The following is a 15,417-nucleotide window of genomic DNA, read 5'->3' as shown; positions in this document are numbered from 1 at the left end:
ACGAGGTAGAGAAAATGAGAGGGACTTTGGCATCCTAGTGGCTGATCCTTAAACACGAGCCAGCCGTGTGGGGCAGTATCCCCCCAAAAAAAGCTAATACAATCATGGGTTGTATAAAGAGAGGCATAGGATCGAGGCATAGGATTAGTACTGCTTTGCAAAACCTTAGTAAGGCCACACCTGGAATCCTGCATCCGGTTTTGGTCCCCACGTTACAAAAAAGATGTGGAGACTTTGGAAAAAAGTGGAGAGAAGAGCAACTGAGATGATCAAAGGCCTGGAGGCTGAAACATACGAAGGACCCTTGCAGGATTTGAGTTTGGCTAATCTAGAGAAAAGAAGGGATTAAGGGGGACATGATAGCAGCATTTCAATATTTGAGGGGCTGCCCCAAAGAAGAGGGGGGTCAAATTATTCTTCAAAGCACCTGAAGGAGAAGCAACCTGGAATTAAGGAGAAACTTCCTAACAGTGAGGACTATTAACTAGGCCCACCAGAAGTTGTGGATGCTCCAACACTGGAGGTTTTTAATAAGAGATTAAAGGTTAGACTAGAAGACCTCCAAGGTCCTTTCCATCTCTTCTCTTCTCTTCTCTTCTCTTCTCTTCTCCTCCCTTCCCTTCTCTTCCCGTCCATTCCATTCCATTCTATTCTGCATTATATTCCTATTCCTATTCTATTCTATTCTATTCTATTCTATTCTTTTCTATTTTCTCTTCTCCTCTTCTCTTCCCTTCCCTTCCCTTCCCTTCCATTCTCTCTTCTCTTCTCCTTCCTTCCCTTCCCGTCCATTCCATTCCATTCTATTCTGCATTATATTCCTACTCCTATTCTATTCTATTCTATTCTATTCTATTTTCTCTTCTCTTCTGTTCTTCCCTTCCCTTCCCTTCCATTCTCTCTTCTCTTCTTCCTTCCTTCCCTTCCCGTCCATTCCATTCTATTCTATTCTGCATTATATTCCTATTCCTATTCTATTCTATTTTCTCTTCCCTTCCCTTCCATTCCATTTCATCCCATTCTGTCTTCTCTTCCTTCCCCTTCCCCTTTTCTCCCCTCCTCCTCCTCCTCCTCCTTCACCACCACCTCCTCTTCCTCCTCCATCCTCCTCCTGTTCTTCTTCTCCCTTCTCCCCCTTTTCGACATGCAGCCTTGAGACAACTCTGGCATGCAATTTAATATCGCCGGAGTCTTGTGCGGTGATTCATCGCCCCTTTTCTCTCTGTCCCGTCGGTGAACCCCTTCGAGATTAATTTGGGCGAAAGAACAAACAAACAAGCAACCCCCCCCCAAAAAAAACCCACCCACTCGGCGGTGCTCAAAAAGGAAGGAAACTGTTAAAAACCCTGACATACTTGAGAATGGAACGAAATCTCTCTTTTTTTTCTCCTCTTTTTTGGAACGAACATCGCTTACCAGCTATATTAAACCTGTTTTGAAGGAAAGATAAAGGGTAACTCTAGTTATATTTATTCCTGGGTGTTGGGGCTTAATTAACGGTGCAGCAGCCTTTCTAGCTTTTAGAAAAAATAAAAAAATATAAATTCGTTTGCCTTGAAAACTCAGAAAGATATCGAGTTTGCTTTTCAGTTTCTGTAATTGTCAGACCGTCTCCTCTCCAGGTTGGATGGTTGGGAAAAAAATAAAGGTGACTATTTGTGGATAAAGGTGGTCTTCGACACTCAACAGTTCACTCAGTGACCGTCCCAAGTTATGACGACACTGAAAAAAGCGACTTCGCACCGTCTTTCATACTTACGACCGTATTCCAATTGGCACATGTCAAAATTCAGAGGCTTGGCAACTGGCATGTACTTAGGCCGGTTGTGGTGTCCCCTGATCCCAGGTTCGCTTAACAACCGTGTTATTAACTTAACAACCTCAGTGATTCACTTAGCAACGGTGGCCAGAAAGTTCATAAAATTCAGCAAAGCTCACTTCGCAACGATCTCGCTTAGCAACAAAAAAAATTGGGCTGAATGGCGGTCCTAAGTAGAGGACTACCTAGTATCTGTGGGATCTAAGAAGAATATAGAGTTGATAATAAAGTCGGAAGGGACCTTGGAGGTCTTCTAGTCCAGCCCCCTGTTCAGGCAGGAGACCCTATAGCAGGAGGGATGTATATTAGGCTTGACGAGGGGTGTTAGATTTTAAAGTAATATGATTGCACCTATATACTGTCTTCTCTTATTTTTTCTTTAAAACCAAGATAGGTTAAGTATATTGATATGGAAGCATAAATACCATCAACATAGAAGGGAGTTTGCTCAGAAGCTGAAATACACCAATGGGAGGAAGAGTGGGAAACAGAGGAGAGAAGAAAGATGGAAGAGAGGGATAGGAGAGAGGGTAAGGGGGGAAGATGAGGAGGATAAGGAGGAGTGGAATGAAGAGAGAGGAGAAGGAGAAGGAAAGGGGAAGAAAATGGGAGGGAAGGAGGGAGGGAAGGAAAGAAGGGAGAGAGGGAGGGAGGGAAGAAAGAAGGAAAAGGAAAGGGAGGGAGGGAAGGGAGGGAGGGAGGAAAGTAGGAAAAGGAAAGAAAATTAGAGGGAAGGCAGGAAGGAAGGAAGAAAAGAAGGAAGGGAAGGAGGGAGGAAAGAAGGACGGAAAGAAAAAAGAAAAGGGAAGGGAGGAGAGAAAGAAGGAAAAGGGAAGAAAATGAGAGGAAAGGAGGGAGGAAAGGAAGGAAAGAAGGGAGGGAGGAAAGGAAAGAATATTAGAGGGAAGGCAGGAGGGAAGGAAGAAAAGAAGGAAGGGAAGGAGGGAGGGAAAGAAGGGAGGAAAGAAAAAAGAAAAGGGGAGGGAGGGAGGAGAGAAAGAAGGAAAAGGGAAGAAAATGAGAGGAAAGGAGAGGGAAAGGAGGGGGGAAGGAAGCAAGGAAGGAAGGAAGTAAAGTTGCTGGAAAGCAGAGATTTTTAAAGAAAAGAAAACAAGAATGGAAAAAAGGCAGAATCAATTCTTCACTTGAGGTTCTCAGCCAGATCTTTCTGCAGCACCACTGCTGCCATCTGCTGGCTGATTCAGAATATCACAGATCCACCTCTCCCTTGCCTTCCGATCACAGAGTCGGGAGTTTTGTCCAGAGGTTGAGATCCAGACGGTTTGGATCGGTTCGCCCGGATCGGTGGCAGAAATCACGGGTGGGCCTGCCCACCTGCCCCGGCTCTATGCCGTCCTATTTAGACATGTTTTTTGAGGCCAGGCGCATGTGCGGAAGTCCCCTGCGCAAGCAAAGCGCATGCCCGGAAGCCGGGCACATGCGCAGAAAGGGAAGTGAGCGGGGCGCGTGCGGGCAACCTGATGGTAACAAAATCTGAAATCCACTTTTGCCCCATTTTATGACTTTTCTTGCCAGAGTTCCTTCCTTCCTTCCCTCCATTTTCTTCCCTCTCTTTTTCCTCTTTCTCTTCCTTCCTTCCCTCCATTTTCTTCCCTTTCTTTTTCCTCTTTCTCTTCCTTCCTTCCCTCCATTTTCTTCCCTCTCTTTTTCCTCTTTCTCTTCCTTCCTTCCCTCCATTTTCTTCACTTTCTTTTTCCTCTTTCTCTTCCTTCCCTCCATTTTCTTCCCTTTTTCCTTCTTTCCTCCTTCTCTTCCTCACTCCATTTTCTTGCGTTTTTCTTCTTTCCGTTCCTTACTTCCTTCCCTTTCTTTTCCTTCTTTCCCTCCTTTCTTCCTCCCCTCCCTCTCCCCATTTTCTTCCCTTTCTTTTTCCTTTCCCTTCCTTCCTTCTCTCCATTTTCTTCCCTTTCTTTTTCTTCTTTCCCTTCCTTCCTTTCCTCCCTTTTTCCCCCTTTCTTTTTCCTCTTTCTCTTCCTTCATTCCCTCCATTTTCTTCCCTTTCTTTTCCTTCTTTCCCTCCTTTCTTCCTTCCCTCCCTCTCTCCATTTTCTTCCCTTTCTTTTTCTTCTTTCCCTTCCCTCCATTTTCTTCCCTTTTGCCTTCTTTCCCTCCTTCCCTTCCTCACTCCATTTTCTTGCCTTTTTCTTCTTTCCGTTCCTTACTTCCTTCCCTTCCTTTTCTTCCCTTTCTTTTCCTTCTTTCCCTCCTTTCGTCCTCCCCTCCCTCTCCCCATTTTCTTTCCTTTCTTTCCCTTCCTTCCCTCCATTTTCTTCCCTTTTGCCTTCTTTCCCTCCTTCCTTCCCTACCTCTCTATTTTCTCCCATTTTTCTTCTTTCCGTTCCTTCCCTCCTTTTTTCCTTTCTTTTCCTTCTTTCCCTCCTTTCTTCCTCCCCTCACTTGCTCCATTTTCTTCCCTTTCCCTTCCTTCCTTCTTTCATTCCCTCCCCATCTTTTCTTCCTTTGTCCCTTCCATTTCTCTCTCTCCCCCCACTTCCCTCTTTCAACCTTTTCTGGCCACAGCGGTTAAGTGAATCACCACCGTGGTTAAGTCAGGCACACGGTTTTTAAGTGAATCTGGCTTCCCTTAGAAGGTCCCAAAAAAGGGGAATCCCGTGACCCAGGAACACTGAAACCGTCATAAATATGAGTCAGTTGCTGGCTGGATTTTGATCACGTGACTAAAGGGATTTTACAATGGTCATTAAGCGCGAAAAACAGAGTGTTTCAGTGGCATAAAGGTGGAGTTCTCACCTCACAATCGAGGCTGTGAGTTCGATCCTAGGAGGCAGAGACAGATATTTCTCTCTCCAGGCACAATGAGAATATATATCTGCTGAACAAAACTCCACATTGGCAACAGGGAAAGGCATCCGGCCACTAAATACTCTGCTAGCTCCATTCAGTCGCCCAGACTCCACCTCACAAGGGATTATCGGGTCGTTAAAAGACGTTGGTTAAGTGCGAAAAACGGTCATAAGTCACATTTTTCAGAGCTGTTGGAACTTCGAACAGTCCCTTAAAGAAATGGTCGTAAGTTGAGGCCTATCTGTATCGTTCAACAACCCCTGAGATAGGTGGGAATCGCCCCAGAGGGGGGAAGGTAGAATTTTCCTAGGAGAAAACAGCCCGAGACTCAATATATATATTTTTAAACGTCCATATATAATTTATTACGGTTCTCTTTTCTTTTATACAAGCTGAAAATAAACGGCGGAGGGAAGAAGAAGGATGGCGGGCAGGCGGGGATGAGGGGGGGAGGCAGGTTTGAAACCCAGGACCACCAGGATGGGGGAGGGGGGACACAGGATGGGGAGGGGAAGGGAATCGGGGTCCAGAGGAAAGGAAGAGATTCGGGGAAGGGAAGGACTAAGAGAAGGGGGGCTCCTCCCCTTACGGGGACAGGTGGAAAGGAGACTATTTTGTGGCTTTGTTATTTTTCTCACCACCCTGGTTAAAAACAAATCTGGGGGGGGTGGGGGGGGACGAGAATCCCCACCCCACCCCAGGCATGAGAGGGGTGGGCTTTTGACCAAAAGTCAGAGAAGAGGCACAAATGGAAGGAAGGAACGAATGAAAGAATTCCACTAGGAACTTTTTGGAACCTCTTTTTGGGGTAGGGGGAGCAGCTTGGAGGAGACCCTCCCCATGGTTTGCCCCTCCCCCTCGATCTTCCGGCCAGACGGTGGGAAGTTTTCAGAGATTCGACTCGATATCCCCTCCAGGAAGGGGGTCTCTCCGTCACTCTGCCCCAGTTCGGGGACTTCCTGCGGGAAAGAAAAGACGATCAAAGGAGAGAAATATTGGAGCGATGCCCCCCTCCCAACCCTGGGGGGTGGTTCTCCCCGAAGGTCATCCATACATACCTCCATGCCGGTCTGCTGAAAAGAGATGAGAAGGAGGAGGAGGAGGAAGAGCGGGGCGAGATTTCCAGCCGGGCGGGTCGAGTAGAGGGGGAGGAGGAGGTGGGTCAGGCAGAGGGAAGTCACTGGCACCTGGGTGGGAAATTGAGGTGGGGGAGACAGGGGGAGAGAGATGGAGTTAGCCAGGGGGAGGGGAACCGGGGTTCGAAGGGGAGGGTCACGACACCGAAAGCTCGCCTCTTCAATCGCTGTGGGATTCCCCGCGTGAGCCGGTGGCTTCCCTGGTGAGCCTCGTCTTTCCGACTTCCCGAGGAATAAGTTACACAAAGTTTTTACGAAATTTCGCAAAGATTCACAAATATTCGCAGTATACATACAGCAGGCGCACAGGCAGTCCTCGACATACGACCACAACGGAGCTCCAAATTTCTCGTCGCGAAGCGAGACCGTGAAGTGAATTTTGCTCCGGGAGTGAATCAACTGCAGTTCAGTTAGCAACTTGATTATTCAGCGAATCTGGCTTCCCCACCGAATTTTTTTTGTCAGAAAGTCACAAAAGGGGATCAGATGACCGCCGGGGCACACCAACCGTTGTAAATATAGGCCAGTGGCCGAGTGGCTGGATTTTGATCATGGGACCTTGGGGATGCTGCAACCGTCATAAGTGTGAACAGAAGTCATCAGTCCCTTTTTTTCCAGGGCTGTTCAGTGGTGGGTTCCAGCTGGTACGGACCGGTACGGCCGTACCAGTAGTAGCCGGGAGCAGCAGCCAATGTACCGGTACGGTGGCTTGTTTGGATCACCAGTCCATCCATGTTCCATACCTGTGGCCAATTGCTCACGCGCACACAGCATGCGGCGCCTTCACCGAGCAGCTGGGTGTCGCAGGGGTGGTGGCGTGTGTATGCCTGCACAGCGTGTGTGCACAACTGGGACGCCCAGCCCTGTGCGCGGCGTACCAATAGCGACGGGGAGCGGAACCCACCACTGACACTGTTGTAACATCGAACGGTCACTAAATGAATGGTTGTGAGTCGAGGACTACCTGTACAAACAAGAGCATGCGCCGAGGGCTTTTCCCTTCACCAGCAAATCTGTACCGCCTATCCCAGTTCAACCCAGTTTGTTTGTTTCCTGAAAAAACATTTTGTCACATACGAGGGTTCAATTTAACTGCTCTATTGCTGAAAGCCTATGCGCAGGAATCTTCCCAACTAACCACGAAAATTTAAAGAAGTTCGACTTAGTTCATTTGCGGCTACGTAGAGATTCTAGGCTGATTCCTCTTCTGACTCCACCCCCAGTTTTCTGTCACTCCTTCCCTACAGCTTCGCTGCTCCTCGCTCCAACCTCCCCCCACTTCTGGATCCCACGAGCGTGGGAATACCAGCTCTGTCTTACCTCCAGATCCCGCGTTCCGTCCCCGATCGGATTCCAGCTTGTCGCAGGACTGTGCCCGCCGTGTTCTCTTTGGTTTGAGAGGCGCCGTCTTCCGTCCTGGCTCGGGTTCCCCTGGAATGGAAAGAGGAGCATCAGAGAGTCCTGAGCCCCAGAGAGAACTTGTTGGTTAAGGTGACCCTCTCCGGGATGTTACAAAAAGGAAAATAATAATTCTGGGGGCCACTAGAGGGCAGCAGAGCATTCATAATTTTTCCCGGGTTGCTCTTTGCTGTCTCCTGCTGGAAAGGTTTAAGTAAGTGTTTAATAAATAATACAGGTAATCCTCGACTTATAACAGTTTGTTTAGTAACCATTCGAAGTTACAATGGCCCTGAAAAATGTGACTTATTACTATTTTTCGTGATCCGACAAATGCGCGCCGAAAAAACGGCGACATTGAAAGCACGTCCACTAAAGCGCGTCGACAACACCACGCCCACAAAAGCGTGATTAGGGTTTTTAGGTTAGGATTAGGGTTAGGGTTAGGGTTAAGGTTAGGGTTAGGTTTAGGGTTAGGGTTGTTACCGTTGTTACCGTTGTTTTCACATTGTTTTCGATGGTGTGCTTTTGTCAGCGCGCATTTGTCGACACGCTTTAGTGGGCGCGCTTTCCACATTGCCGTTTTGTCACGGCGGTTTTGTCGGCACGCATTTGTCGGGCGCGCATTTGTCGGTGAACCCTATTTTTCACAGTTATGTTCTTTGCAGCATTCCCATGATCATGTGATCAAAATTAAGTTGCTCGGCAACTGACTCCTATTTATGACGGTTGCAGTGTCCTGGAGTCATGTGATCCTCTTATGGGACCTTCTCGCAAGCAAAGTCCATGGGGAAGCCAGATTCACTTAAGAACCAGGTTACTAACTTATCAATTGCAGTGATTCACTTAACGAGCGTAGCAAGACAGGTCGTAAAATGGGGCAAAATCCACTTAACAAATGTTTCACTTCATGTTCTGACCCAGGCTTCCTTAGAAATCAAAAAAGCAAAGTCTTGGTCCCGACAAAACCTCTTTTATTGACACGATTGCGAATTCCTTTCATTCCCAGTCCCCATCGCTGAGCAAAAAGTCTTTCAAAGGAATGTTTATCCACACGCACCTTATCTCGTTTGGAGCGCTGCCAGACAATTCGTTTCCAAACACAGGGCGACGCAAATGTGGCACAGAGTCTCTTATAGTCATAAACAGAACTTCCTACTTTTGACACAACTGAATCAGTGGTGGGTTTCAATTTATTTCATTACTGGTTCGCTCGTTTCGCAGAAGCGTCCGGGCGGGTGGGCAGAGCCTCTCGCCGCCGCCACAACCGGTTCGCCTAATTTGGGGTGAACCGGCAGAAATCCACCTCTGGACTGAATGAACGAATTGTTTCCTGCAAAAGCCCATTTCCCGTTGGTTCCTTTTTTGTTTCTTATGGGAGGGGCCAATCACCTCCAAGGTGTGGCTTTACTCCAGCGGTGGGTTCCAGATCCCGTTGCAACCGGTACGGTGCAATGGGGCCCGGCGTCCACATGAACATGCGCAGTACGTGAGCGCACGTACTCATTGTACGTGACGCTCCGCAACACGTCCGCGATGCTCCAGTTGCTCGGTGGAGCGTCGCGCAGGCGCCGTACACTCCGTGCATGAGTGTGGAAGCCCCAAAGAGCTCAAATACAGGTAAGGATGGCCGGCGGGCGGGCGGGCCCTCTGGAGCACCGTACCGGAACGGTACCCAGTGCTCCCGGCAGACACTGGTACGTACCGGTCGCAACCCACCACTGCTTTACTCTTAAGTCGATCCTGCTTTCTTAGTTGTTCTTGACTTCTGGCAACTCTGCGCATGCGCACACTGGGAACAGGCTCCAGCTGTTCTTCTGCCTCACTGCTGTCTAACTCCCTCTCTGCCTCCGATGCAGAGCCCTCGTCTGAGCTTTCCTCAACCCCCCAGGACTGGCCCATGTTCCTCCCCAACCTCCTCACTGTCCGACGCTGCTGCCAGCTCTGCTGGATGCCAGCGGGCCACAACACTTCACAACAGAAATTTGGGGCTCAATTGTAGTCATAAGTTGAGGACTGCGAGTATTGTATCTCTCCATCTCTTTTTCTCCTATACCGGTAGCCTCGATTTACAACAATTTGTCTAGTGACCGTTACAACAGCATTGAAAAAAAGTCCTTATGACAATTCTTCACACTTTCAATCACTGTAGTGTCCCTGGGTTCATGAGGACAAAATTTGAATGCTTGGCAATTGGCCTGTCTGAAGAGCCGAGGTGGCGCAGTGGTTAAATGCAGCACTGCAGGCTACTGCTAGATCAGCAGTTCAGCGGTTCAAATCTCACCGGCTCAGGGTTGACTCAGCCTTCCATCCTTCCGAGGTGGGTAAAATGAGGACCCGGATTGTTGGGGGTGATATGCTGACTCTCTGTAAACCGCTTAGAGAGGGCTGAAAGCCCTATGAAGCGGTATATAAGTCTACTGCTATTGCTATTTATGACGGATTCCGTATCTCTGGGTCACATGATTGTCTTTTGCGACCTTATGGCAAGAAAAATCAATGGCGGAAGCCCAATTCACTTAACAACCGTGTTACTAACCTAACAAGCACAGTGATTCGCTTAACAACTGTGGCGACAACGGTTGTAAAAGTGTCACACAGCTCACTTAACAACGGTCTCGCTTAGCAGTGGAAATTTCGGGCTCAACTGTGGTCATAAGTCGGGGACTAACTGTACCACAGAGAAAATCCTATTACTAATCCAGGATCTGAGTCATAGCAATAGCAGTTAGACTTATATACCGCTTCATAGGGCTTTCAGCCTTCTCTAAGCGGTTTACAGAGTCAGCATATTGCCCCCACAGTCTGGGTCCTCATTTCACCCACCTCGGAAGGATAGAAGGCTGAGTCAACCTTGAGCCGGTGAGATTAGAACCGCTGAACTGCAGATAACAGTCAGCTGAAGTGGCCTGCAGTACTGCACACCCTAACCACTGCGCCACCTCGGCTCTTCATATCAATCGAGATTTTGTCTTAAGACCTCGGTGTCTCTTCACCTTCGTTTTCCTGCTCCTTGGGTCTACGCCGGGGTTGAGCGACGGGAGGAAAGGTGCAGGAATCTTCTAGAACGGCTCCACTGCCTTCTTCATTGCTGCGACTTCTCTCGGGTTGGCTGGGGGTCTTCCGGCCCCTGGGGAGGGCAACCGGCTTGGGAGGACGTGGCGTGGAAGAGAGATCCCTGAATTGCTGAGAAGTGAAAGTGGAAGATATGGACATATGAAAGGACGGGGAAAAAATAATAGAAATTTCTCAGCCATTTGGCAGAAAAGGCTTCCGGTTACTACTGGACTACAATTCCCAGAAAACCCAGCCAGCTTGGAATGCTGGGAATAGTAGTTTTCAACCTCCAGAGCAAGGTCTCCTAACCTTGGCTACTTGTGAGGACTTCAATTCCCAGAATTCCCCAGCCCGCCATAAACCATTCATTTAGTGATGACAGCACTGAAAAAAGCAACTTATGACCTGTTCCTCACACTTACAACCATCATCCCCGTGGTCACATGTTCAAAATTTGGGTGTTTGGTAAAGGAGCTTGTATTTATGACCGTCGTAGCACCTGGGGATCACGTAATTGCCATTTGTGACCTCCCCAGGTGGCAAAGACAATAAGGGAAGCTGGATTCGCTTAACGACTGGACGAGTCACTTACCGGGATGATTCATTGAACAACCGTGGCGAAAAACTACGGGCAGTCCTTGACCTACGACCACAACTGAGCCCCAAATTTTTGTTGTTAAGCAAAAACATTTGTTGAGTGGGTTTCGACCCATTTTACGACCTTCCTCGCCACAGTTGTTAAGTCAATCACCGCAGTTGATAATTTGGTAACCCAGTTGTTAAGTCAACCTGACTTTCCTTGTTGATTTTGCTTGTCGGAGGTTCGCCCAAAGGGATCACGTGACACACACCCTCGGGACACTGCGACCGTCATAAATACGAGTCAGTTGCCAAGCGTTCTGAATTTTGATCCCAAATTTGGAACTCTGGATTGAATTGAGATGTGAATTTTGAATGGTCGTTAAAGGCACTGTTGTACGGCGAGGATTACGGTACCTGTAGTAAAATTGGGCATGCCTGGCTTAAAAACCGACTTGCTTAGCGACAGATGTTCCAGTCTCAATTGTGGTCCTTCACGCCCCCCCCCGGAACCCCAAGATAATTACCTCCCGACCACTGGTGGGTTCCGGATCCCGTTCCAACCGGTATGGAACGGGTCTGGCAGCGTCCACATGGACGCGCGCAGTGTACATGTGCACAGTGCACGCATGCGTCTTAGCGCCTCCGTGAGTGTCGCGCGACGCTGTAGGCGCCATGCGCATGCACGGAAGCACGGAAACACGGAAGCCTTAAAAGACAGGTAAGGAGTTCAGCCGGGCGGGTGGACCCTCCGGAGCACCGTACCAGAACAGTATCCGGTGCTCCGGCTAGGCTCCAGTACACCCGTACCGGGACGTACCGGCTGCAACCCATTACTGCTCCCGACCCTTGAATTCAAAAATACCTGTTGCTTTACACCGGCTGGTGTCGTCAGACGGTCCTTCTCGGAATTTGGTGTGCCCCCCATCACGCCTCTCTCGTCGGCCCCCATTTGCTTTTCGTCGAGGGTGGGTTCTCGCAGGGGGTCTTTGCCCCCACATTCCCGCGAGGTGCTCTCTTCAGCTGCAGAGTTGGGAGAAGACGAACACAGAATCCATCGACCACCAAGAATTCATTCAACGAATTCGAACTACAGAGAGTCTTCGATTTACGACCATTCATTGAATGAGCATTTGAGGTTACGACGATACTGGAAAAAGCGGATTGTGACCGTGTTCCACACTTACGTCCGTTGCGGCACCCGCAGGGTCAGGCGATTTACGTTCGGAATGCTTGACCACCGACTCGTCTTTACGACGGTGGCAGAGGTCAGGCGTCCTTTGGCAACCTTCCGGCAAGCAAAGTCAACGGAGAAGCCGGATTCACTTAGCAACCGTGTTACTCATTTAATAACGGCAGTGATTCACTTAAGAAACGTGGCGGCGAGAAAAGTGTAAAACAGCACAGATTGGTGTCACCATTTTCCCCCCACTTTGCAACATCATTTTTGGGCTCAGTTGCGGTCGTTAAGTAGAGGACTACCTGTAATTCAAACTGCAGATAGTCCTTGATTTACAACCGTTGGTTTAATGACTGTTCAAAGATACAACGGCATTGAAAAAAGGATTTAGGATCATTTTGGCACTCAAGACATTTGTAGCATTCCCCTGGTCACAAAATCACAATTCAGATGCTTGGCCACTGACTCATATTTACGACGGTTTCAGGCTCCCGGGGTTATGCGATCTCCTTTGGCCAGCCCCAAATCTTCTGTTGTAAAGCAAGACAGGTGTTAAGTGCCTCTTGCCTCATTTTACAACCTTTCTTGCTGCGGTTGTTAAGTGAATCACTGCAGTGGTTAAGTCAGTAACGTGGTTATTAAGTGAATCGGGCTTCCCTGTTGACTTGGCTGGTCAGCAGGGAGCCCGGGACACTACAACCGTCATAATTACGTGTCAGTTGCCAAATGTCCAAATTTTAATCCCACGACCACGGAGATTGCTCCAACGGTCGTAAGTGTGAAACATGGTCATAGGCCGCTTTTTCCAGTACATCCCTTTTTTCAGTGCCACTATAACTTCAGACAGTTACTAAATGACAAATAGCTGCATCGTTTACCAGGTTCAAAAGGTATTTTTTCCTACTATAACTGATAACTCAGCGTAGCCCCGGTACATATTTATCCCAATCCTGTATTAGAGGGAGCCCTGCGAAGCCGTTACTATGACAACTCCACTGTGCTGTACAGTAGAAGCCATTTTAAGGCACAACAGTAAGTTAATCCAAAATCCTATCACTGTCAAAAGTCCTGTGACACTATAGATATAATTCAGCAGCCCAGGCATTCTGGAGTTATGCTGGAACACACACACATGGACACGCACACCCCGAGGGGTGTTAGGGGCGTCTTACCCCCACAATATTTGTTTCCAGAGAGTAAGTCATCTGTGTATCAAGTTAGGTTGAAGTTGCTCAAGGCGTTCCAGAGTTATGCTGGAATATACATACATACATACATGTATAAGAAGAGGAGGAGGAGGAGGAGGAGGAGGAGAGGAAGGAGAGAAGAAGAAGAGGAAGAGAAGAAGAAGAATTACAGGAGGAGAAGGGAGGAGGAGTAGAAAAAGAAGAGGAGGAGGAGGAGAAGAGAAGGAGGAGGAGAAGAAGAGAAGAGGAAGTGAAGAAGAAGAGGAGGAGGAGAAGAAGAGAAGGAGGAGGAGAAGAAGAGAAGAAGAGGAGGAGGAGGAAAGAGGAGGAGGAGGAGAAGAGGAGGAGGAGGAGGAAGAGAAAAAGAAGAGGAGAAGGAGGAAGAGAAGAAGAGGAGGAGGAGGAAGGAGGAGGAGGACAAGAGAAGGAAGACAAGAAGAGGAGGAGGAGGAAAGAGGAGGAGAAGGAGGAGGAGGAGGAAGAGAAAAAGAAGAGGGGGAGGAGAAGAGAAGAAGGAGGAGAAGAAGAGGAGGAGGAGGAAGTGAAGAAGAAGAGAGGGAGGAGGGAGGAATAGAAGAAAAAGAAGAGGAGGAGGAGGACAAGAGAAGGAAGAGAAGAAGAGGAGGAGGAGGAAGAGGAAAGAGGAGGAGAAGGAGGAGGAGGAAGAGAAAAAGAAGAGGAGGAGGAGGAGAAGGGGAGGAGGAGAAGAAGAGGAGGAGGAAGTGAAGAAGAAGAGGAGGAGGAGGAAGGAAGAGAAGAAGAGGAGGAGGAGAAGAAGAGGAGGAGGAAGTGAAGAAGAAGAGGAGGAGGAAGGAGGAAGAGAAGAAAAAGAAGAGGAGGAGGAGGAGAGGAGGAGGAGGAAGAGAAAAAGGAGGAAGGAGGAGAAGAGAAGGAAGAGGAGGAGGAGAAAGAGAAGAAGAAGAGGAGGAGGAGGAGGAGGAGGAGGAGGAGGAAGAAGGAGGAGGAGGAGGAGGAGGAGGAGGAGGAGGAGGAGGAGGAGGAGGAAGAAGAAAGAAGAAGAACTTATCCTAATTCTAGTACAAGGGTTTTCCAACTGGGGCCATTTTAAGGCCAATGGACTTCAACTCCCAGCGTTGCTGCCTGGGGAATTCTGGGAGTCCAATGCTCTTAAAAAGGCTAGCTGGGCCTCCAGATGTTATTTCTGGCCCAGACTTGCTCAAACGTCGGCCCAAAATTGGGCAGTTCTAGGAATGTCCGTCTACCCACCGATATCCCAGCTGGCTTCGGCCCGGCGGATGGTGGCAAAGGTTGGCTTGGAGCTCTGCAGGGGAGGGTGAGGCCTCCATCCTCTTTGCCCTGTGTGGATTTAAGAAAAATAAATAAACATCGATCAATATCACATGCTGCCCTAGAAACCAGGAGATGAGAAATTCTAGTCCTACCTTAGGCATGAAAGCCGGCCGGGTGACTTTGGGCCAATCAACCTGGAGACAGGGAGTTCTAATCCCAATGTAGGCATGAAGTCAAGTGGATAATTTGGGGCCAATTATCAGGAGACTGTGAGTTCTAGTCTAGTCCTGTTTTAGGCATAAAAGCCCACTGCGGGGACTTTGCACCAATCACCAGGTGACAGTGAGATCTAGTTCCATCTTAGGCATGAAGCCAACTGGGTGATTTGGAGCCAATTATCAGGAGAAAGTGAGTTCTAATCTAGACCTGTTTTAGGTATAAAAGTCCGCTGGGTGACTTTAGGCCAATCACCAGGTGACAGTGAGTTCTAGTCCCACCTTAGCCATGAAAATCACCTGGGTGACTTTAGGCCAATCACCGGGCGACAGTGAGTTCGACTCCCACCTTAGCTGTGAAAATCAGCTGGGTGACTTTAAGCCAATCAACCAGGCAACAGTGAGTTCTAGTTCTACCTTAGGCATGAAGCCGACTGGGTGATTTGGAGCCAATTGTCAGGAGAAAGTGAGTTCTAATCTAGTCCTGATTAAGGTACAAAATCCGCTGGCTGATTTTGGGCCAATCACCAGGTGACAGTGAGTTCTAGTCCCACCTTAGCCGTGAAAATCAGCTGGGTGACTTTAGGCCAATCACCAGGTGACAGTGAGTTCGACTCCCACCTTAGCTGTGAAAATCAGCTGGGTGACTTTAAGCCAATCAACCAGGCAACAGTGAGTTCTAGTCCCACCTTAGCCATGAAAATCAGCTGGGTGACTTTAGTCCAATCACCAGGTGACAGTGAGTTCTAGTCCTGCCTTAGGCACAAAA

The 15,417-nt window shown here is 48.6% G+C and overlaps 1 protein-coding gene across 1 annotated transcript in view; it reads right to left on the bottom strand.

The window, feature by feature from the left end:
• Positions 1-5,578: 5,578 nt before the first annotated feature.
• The window catches only part of LOC106541035 (capping protein, Arp2/3 and myosin-I linker protein 3), a 32,616-nt gene continuing 22,777 nt past the window's right edge, over positions 5,579-15,417 (bottom strand). Inside the window, exons 11-14 of the mRNA XM_087715023.1 lie at positions 11,681-11,838; positions 10,176-10,365; positions 7,102-7,212; positions 5,579-5,604 (exon numbers count right to left, since the gene is read on the bottom strand). Of these exons, the coding sequence (XP_087571149.1) occupies positions 5,579-5,604; positions 7,102-7,212; positions 10,176-10,365; positions 11,681-11,838 (485 nt within the window). The remainder of the gene's footprint in view (positions 5,605-7,101; positions 7,213-10,175; positions 10,366-11,680; positions 11,839-15,417) is intronic.

Source organism: Thamnophis sirtalis, unplaced genomic scaffold (genome assembly GCF_051295495.1).
Source record: "Thamnophis sirtalis isolate CommonGarterSnake01/CBP01778 unplaced genomic scaffold, rThaSir2_p1.2 scaffold_4, whole genome shotgun sequence".
NCBI classification, from domain to species: Eukaryota; Metazoa; Chordata; class Lepidosauria; order Squamata; family Natricidae; genus Thamnophis; species Thamnophis sirtalis.
This window is presented reverse-complemented; position numbering and strand designations above follow the sequence as displayed.